Source organism: Eucyclogobius newberryi, unplaced genomic scaffold (genome assembly GCF_026437365.1).
Source record: "Eucyclogobius newberryi isolate DKJ021-1_F unplaced genomic scaffold, fEucNew1.0.hap1 SCAF_13, whole genome shotgun sequence".
Lineage (NCBI taxonomy): Eukaryota > Metazoa > Chordata > Actinopteri > Gobiiformes > Gobiidae > Eucyclogobius > Eucyclogobius newberryi.
Window position 1 is genome coordinate 8,138,690 of NW_027315757.1, and position 7,947 is coordinate 8,146,636.

A 7,947-nucleotide genomic window follows, 5' to 3' on the forward strand; every position below is an offset into this window, starting at 1 on the left:
GCACTTCTAAAACTGTGCTTTAAAAAAACAACAACAATAACCTATAAACACTCTACAGAACACACAGAGGCACAGAGCAAGATCATCTCGAAATCAGAATTACTGTAAAAAGCGTGAACGAAGTTAAATACGACTCCAAGTATGTTTTTGATGGAGCAATGATATAACATGGTTTATAGCTCAAAAAATAATAATATTTGTCCTTTAAAACAAGACAATATTCTATTTAATATGTTTTATACAGTGCACAGGGGTGGTGGTGAACAGGAGATGGAGAGGGATGCTTCTGCTGCTGCGATGGAGAAGGGTCAAACGTGGGTTGCAGCACACAGTGGAGAGAGAGTGCATTTAAATGAATGACTTGACAGCGATAGATGGGTGTCCTGGGTGTTCTGGTTGAATTTACTCTTTAACTTCATTTTACAGTTGATGCATTGTCCAGAAAGAGCACACGTGTCTTTATTTGTTTCTTACCAAGTTCTCCAAATAGCTCCACTCCTAAGGCGGCGTAGATGAAAAACAGTAGCATGAAGAGCAGGCCCAGGTTACCCACCTGCAACCACACAGAAGCACACAACACAGCGGAGTTATACATTTAAAAAACTAGCTTGCATTGAATAATCTGCATATATTTGAAATAAATGGGTTTCTATTGGTCCTTTTTCTGCTCCATCGAATGTTCTTGCTGATTTCTGGTCATTTATACTTTGGATTAGTGTGAAACTATATAAAAAATACTATTGTCTTTGTCATAGATTTGATACTTCTCAGGCAGCGTTCTTAAAAAGTCAGTTTCCGTTAAATATATGGTGGACCACTACAATTTTCTATTCGTAATTTAACAAAGGTTTTTAACAGTGATTAAAAAAGCCTGAATATGCATAATATTCATTGCTTTCAAAAGATAATTTGGGTTTATATAACTATGTTTTTGAAGAAAATATCTAAACTTATGATCCACAAATGTTGAACTTCTATGCAAATCTTATGTCTTTTAATCAGTTCAACGGACAACAATCACGTCTTTGAGGGTGAGCTTTAGTTTCATGAGGATACGCCCAACAATTAGAGAGATATTAACTGTAAATCAGGTCAACAAATCTGAAATCTAACTCAAACAACATTTTCTACCATAGAAGTCTGACCTGTCCTCCAGCTCAATTTGAACTTATGGGAAAACAAGTCCTCAGAAAGTCCTTCAAAACAGGAAGAGGTCACTAAAATCCATCAACAGCACATTAGAGCATCTGCAAACTAAGCTTTGGTGATGTTTTCTTTTCAAGAGGTACTTTGTGCATTAACGATTCCCCGAAGCAGAGCGGTCTCCGTCTTAATGTCGTGTCTTCAGATGACCACACCTGCTCTGCCCGTCCAGAGGCTGTCCGTCCATTTCCCACACAAGTGATTAAACAACTGGACCAAATGGCGAGCCAGCGTCGTTCACAGGGATAATAGTGCTAATAGTGCAGAGAAGCAACATGTGGCGGCCATTTTGAATCAGGGGGGAATGAAGGGGGAGGATGGACGGCTGGCGGAATTTTCTCCCCAAGACCAATTTGTATGAATACGCAAAGAAGCCATAAAAGAATCGTTTCCCCTTCATGGTGGCAGTATCAGATGTCTGTTGAAGTGCTGCTAATGTGCTAATCCAGTCATTGTGATGTGTTAAAGGCACTGTACCAGGTTTTTACTGCTTGAAAAAGATGGGAGAAAAAACGAAAAACTATTTGAACTACCCAAAGTTATTCCTCTTATCTAACATATTCCTACCATCCTAACTCTTCACTGCAATGAGGTGCTTTTCATACTTTTCAGAGGCCAAAGTAGTACAACAGCTAGCATGCTAACTGGCTTTGCATGCTTTATAATATCAGTTATTACACAGTGGTCTCATTTTGACCATAAGAGTTGCTTTTACTATATATATCTGTGCTGGGGCCAGATATGGTGCAATTAGAAGGACTAAAATCAGGCACAATCACAAAATTAAAATAGGGCATACGGCGTTCAAATATTCAAATTTTTTCAAACCTGTTACTATGGAGGTGTTTGCATATCTAGATATCCCCATTGCCCATACCAACTATAGTGGTTTGTTAAATGTAAAAGTGAGGGGAACTTGTTGCAAAAACTAATCATATATATATATATATATATATATATATATATATATATATATATATATATATATATATATATATATATATATATATATATATATTTTTTTTTTTTAAAAGGTATGTGTTCATTATTTAAAAAAAAAGGAACAAAAAAAAAAGTAAGAAAAATAAGCAAACATAATCAGTCATCCCACATGTCCACATTATTCCCTACAGGGCACTAACTCTTGGTGTTTCGGTCAATATTGTCCAAACAGTTCTTTGCATGTGGCTGAAGAAATGGCAGGTTTGACTTTCCTTTCTTCTCTGGCCCTGTCACCCCGGGTTACCGCTCCTGCCTCATGTACGCTCTCTGTCAGAAGGCCAGCATCCGTCGAGTCAGCATGGACCAACGGATTTATTAACTGTAGTTTTAATTCGCTCCGTCTGAGCCACTGGGATGGAGATAGGGCCTTGGGGGGGAATGGAGAGGATCAATAGATGCTGTACCTCTCAGTGGTGTGAAAAAGTGTTTGCTCCCTTCCTGATTTCTTATTTATTTACATGTTTGTCCTACTTAAAATGTTTCAGATCAAAGACAACACAAGGAAACACAAAATGCTGTTTTAAAATTAAGCTTTTTATTATTAAGGGGAAAAAAATCCAAACCTACATGGCCCGTGTGAAAAAGTAACGGGGTGTTCCCTAAACCTAAAAACTGGTTGGACCACCCTTAGCAGCAACAATGGTCATCAAGTGTTTGCGATAACTTACAGTGAGTCCATTACAGCACTGTGGAGGGATTTAGGCCCACACATCTTTGCAGAATTGTTGTATTTCAGAAACATTGGAAGGTTTTGGAGGTCATGCCACAGCATCTCGTAGGCTTCAGGTCAGGACTTTGACTAGGCCAAGTCTTCCTTTTGTTTTTCTTCAGTCATTCAAAGTGGACTTGCTGTTTTGGATCATTGTCCTGCTGCAGAACACAAGTCCTCTTCAGCTTCAGGTCATGAACAGATGTCCGGACATTCTCCTTCAGGATTTTTTTGGTAGACATCAGAATTCAGGGTTCTAGATCCTGAAGCAGCAAAACAGCCCTGGACCATCATAGTATCTCCACCATATTTTACTGTTGGTATGATGTTCTTTTTATGAAATGTGGTGTTACTTTTCCTCAGATGTAATGGGACACACACATTTTCCCCAAAGTCTTGGGGATCATCAAGAGGTTTTCTGGCAAAACCGAGATGAGCCTGAGATGAGCAAAAAGTTATTTTTGCTCAGCAGAGATCTCATCTTGGAATATTTTTGCCCAGTGTGTTTCTTATGGTGGAGTCATGAACTCTGACCTTAACTCAGGCATGTGAGGCCTGCAGTTCGATGGATGTTGTGGTGGGGTCTCTTGTGACCTCGTGGATGAGTCGTCGCTGTGCTCTTGGGGTCATTTTGTTCCGCTTCTGGGAAGGTTCTTCACTGCTCCATGTTTTCTGCATTTGTGGATAAAGGCTCCTCACTGTGGCTCGCTGGAGTCCCAAAGCTTTAAATATGACTGTATAACCTTTTCCAGACTGATAGATCTTTACTTTCTTCCTTTCGTTCCTGAATTTCTTTGGATCTCAGCATGATGTCTAGCTTTTGAGGATCTTTTGGTTTTCTTCACTTTGTTAGGCAGGTTCTATTTAAGTGATTTCTTGATTGAGAACATGAGTGGCAGTCATAAGGCCTGGGCGTGGCTAGAGAAAATAAACTTAGATGTGATAAACTTTTTCACACAGGGCCATTCAGGTTTGGATTTTATTTTTCCGATAAAAATACAAATCTTAATTTAAAAACTGCCTTTTGTGTTTGATGATATGAATTGGGGTGCACGGTGCCAAAGGCGGTTAGCGCTGTTGCCTCCCAAGAAGGAGATCATGGGTCAGACCATCATCCCATGATCTCTCTGGGTGGAGTCTGCATGTTCTCCCCGTGTTACCGTGGGTTCTCTCCGGGTTCTCCGGCTCCTCCCACCGTCCAAAGACATGCATGTGTTAGGCAAAATTGGTGACTAAATTCACGCCTGGACTTTGGACTAAATTGGCCCTAGCGAATGAATGTGAGAGTGAATGATTGTCTGTAATGTCTTTGTCTCTGTGTTGGCCCTGCGACGAGTTGGTGTACCCTGCCTAAGGCCCGAAGTCACTGGGATAGGCTCCAGTCACCCAACTCCGAAAAGGGAACAAGCGGTAGAAAATGGATGGATGAATGGATGATGATCTGAAACTATTAACTGTGACATTTACAAAATTGCATAGAGATTAAGATAAACATTTGGCCTTTTTTGAGATATGACGTTATGTATTGCTTCTCAACACTTTCGCAGTGTTTTAAGGGATAGACAGAAAATGTAAACCAGAGCTCCCCACCATGTTCTAAATTAACATACGGTGTGCCGCAGGATTTAGTACTGCAATTTATCGGACTATATGCTGCCGTTAGGTCACATGATCAGAAGTCATGGCATTAACTTCCACTGCTATGCAGATGACACTCGGCTGTATTTATCAATGAAACCTGATCAGAGCGATCAAGTAGACAGACTTAGTACTTGTGTGAAGGATGTAAAAGCCTGGATGACACTAAACTACCTGCTTCTTAACCCTGAAAAAACCGAGGTCATTGTGCTTGGCCCTAAGCATCTACGAGACTCTCTATCTGAGCAGATAGTCACACTGGACAATGTCAGTGTAGCCTCCAGTTCTACTGTAAGAAACCTCAGAGTCTAATTTGACCTAGAGCTCTCGTTCGAAGCGCATATGAATCAAGCCTGTAAACAGACTATTTTCACCTAACTAATATAGCTAAAATCTTGCCTAAAAGTGGTCTGAAGATGTTGTATATTAGACTACTGTAACTCCTGCTCGCAGCGTGTCCTAAACGCTCTGTAAAAATCTTTTGACTAGTTGAAACGCAGCAGCAAGATTACTAACAGGAACTAAAATAAGAGAGCACATTACGCCGGTGCTCAAGTCTCTTCACTGGCTCCTGTCGAGTTTAGAATCAAATTTAAGATCCGACTCCTGTCTTGCCATAAATTACATGGCCCCATCCTACCTCATGATGCTATAGTACCATATCATCCAATCAAAATGCTGGCCTTCTGGTGGTGCCAAGAGTCTCTAAAAGCACAGCAGGAGGTAGAGCGTTTAGCTCCCAAGCTCCTGTGTTATGGAATCAGCTCCCGACCCATGTTAAATATGCTGACACAGTCTCTTCATTTAAGTCCAGGCTTAAAACGTTCCTCTTTGAAATATCTTATGGTCAGACTAGTTAGGAACAGAAATAAACAGATATAAACCCACAGTTTCAGCTGCGTTGCCCTAGGAGCAACTATGCTGGGGGAAGTATGGGAGCTGGAGCTCTATCCTCCTCTTGTCACTACTTTACCTATCAACAATACTTAATAGTTTAGTTCACCTGTGTAACTAATTGCTGTGTTTTTCCCTCAGGGTGGTACTGTTTCAGACACTGCTGATGCTGACCTGTAGATCTGAATTCTCCTCAACTGCCTGGAGGAATGCTCTCTACTCTCCATGAACCCCCCTCTCTCTTCCTGAGTGGTTCTGCAAATTGAAGCGTGTCCTGTCCGTCCGTGGGAGCAGGATCCTTCCTTCACTGTGCTTCTCCCTGAGGTTCCTACTTTCTCCCAAAGAGTTTGGTAGTTTTTCCTTGCAGAGAAGGAGGGTCCAAGCACAGGGGCATGCTGGGGCATTATTCATGTGCTAATTTCCTATGAACAGTGTTTAATCTGTTTTTCGCCGTCGCCCTTCAAGGTGACTGCTATTGTGCAGTTCAAGGGTTGTAAAAATAAAAAGAATTGAATTGAACTTTCTACACTTTATTAGTATACCATAGACTTATACAGCCACAATTTGTAATGATGCTAATTTGTATGCAATCATGATCCAAAATGTTATAACATGATACTTGATGTAACAAAATGGAAATAACGTGATTTGTAATAATATGCCCTATTATTTAATGAACTGTAGTCATTACATTTTGAGACAAATTATTATTTTTTTTTGTTTTTGTTATTGCAACCAGAGGATTGTTAGACTCTTACAAATGATTATTACAAATGGTGGTTGCAGAAGCTCAGATATAGCCTGACAAATAGGAAATAACACACACATGGTATTTATGAGTAATATGCAGTAAATGCTTCATGTTGCATGGAACGAGACGCCAAATAATCGTTGTAACTGTAATCAGAAAACTGATTACCACCGTTATTTAGCAACTTATGAGGCTAAACCTGGATGTAAAAAGCTAGTAATAATGTTGATGTATAATGTTGTGAAGTGAAGTAGACAAGCCTAGCACAAGAATCCGTCAGTGTTTTTGTCCCACTGTGAGCTGGTCTGTGCGCTCTCCATGGTGCTGAAACAGAAACAAGGCGCTCCATGCTGTGAGCTCAGTCAGGGAGAAGAGTCTGTGCTTTAGTTTGTGGTATAAATGAGTCATCTATGAGCAATACCCTCAGGCGACCAGAGGGGGAAGCACTACAGCAGGGGTTTGTGTTCAGTTTCTATAATGTCTACAAGATGTGGGCTGGAGTGAGATGTCCTGTATCTACTGTATGGGATTTTCATGAAGAATTAAAACTAAAAAGAGCAGAATGAACCTTCCAACATTTTGCTCTTATGTCTTTTCAGCTAAGCAAAAAATAAATTGTACTTTTCATAAGATGTTGACGAATCACATTTAAGTAAACAAACATGAATTAACAAAGAATAAACGGTTTAGAAAACACAAGGAAATTAACGTTATTATGAATTACAATGAGTGTAAACCGTAACTGATTAACAAAATAGTTTCTTAGTCCTTTTTGGATGGAATTATTATTACATATGGATCTTAACAAAATTTTAATAAATACAAACAACACAACGCTTAAAATAAAACAGAACAGTAGAAACACTAGCAACATGAATTATTTTAACGGTTCTTGTGATATAGATTACAAATGGTGCTCATCCCGTGCAAAAAATACAGATTTATAGTGGAGTAATCATTTAAATTTGACAGATTTCCTTCCATTGAGGGCTATAGGTTCTTTGACCCAACAATGATTAAAGGCCTATTTATGGGTTTCACAATGGGCCTAATCTTTCATCATTCTGAAAACCATGGATAGATGTCTCTGCAGTAGATGCAAATTGACAAATATTCTCTCCTCGTCTTAAATTCAGAGAAGTAGCATCAGAACCACGGGAAATCAGCCGCTCCTTCTCAATGAAGTATGAAACCGCGATGATTTTTTCATTTTCTTTTACAGAATGACAGTCCTTCTGCCTCGGGTGAATGAACGACACCGCACATGAATAAAAACTCATTCATCTCATTTAGTTACTTCATGACAAATAAATAACAGCACGTTCGATCAATGAAAACAAAATGAACACTGTGGTTGGTTTATGCTTGCAATAACGAGCTTACTGACTGTAGCTTGTGATAAATAAACCCACAGACCGTTCCGGAAACAATAAACTGTTCAAATTAGACTGAAAACACAAGCATACAGAGGATTTATGTTTAGTTTATTTGTATTTTGAGTGCCATTAGCATTAGCATGTAAATATTAGCATGGGGTCCAGAAAAGGTTTCGCGTCGTCTTTGTGACCCGTCTGAAGCCAAAACGCTCGTCCTTTGTGCTCATTTTGGCTTTGGCTATTCAATAGAAATCATTAAATATAGTTTTAGAATGTTTATTTGAAGTTTACCTCCGATCTTATCCCATACATTTCAATGTGCTTTAGTGTTCACCTAAAAGGAGGCGGGGCCCTTCTGGAGGCACAGGAAGTGA

General features: G+C 39.6%; 1 protein-coding gene across 4 annotated transcripts in view; it reads right to left on the reverse strand.

The window, feature by feature from the left end:
• cacna1ia (calcium voltage-gated channel subunit alpha1 Ia) overlaps positions 1-7,947 on the reverse strand; it is a 156,418-nt gene that overhangs the window by 28,187 nt on the left and 120,284 nt on the right. For all 4 annotated transcript variants that reach the window (XM_072442471.1, XM_072442470.1, XM_072442469.1 and 1 more), the window contains exon 29: positions 475-553. In XM_072442471.1, the coding sequence (XP_072298572.1) occupies positions 475-553 (79 nt within the window). The remainder of the gene's footprint in view (positions 1-474; positions 554-7,947) is intronic.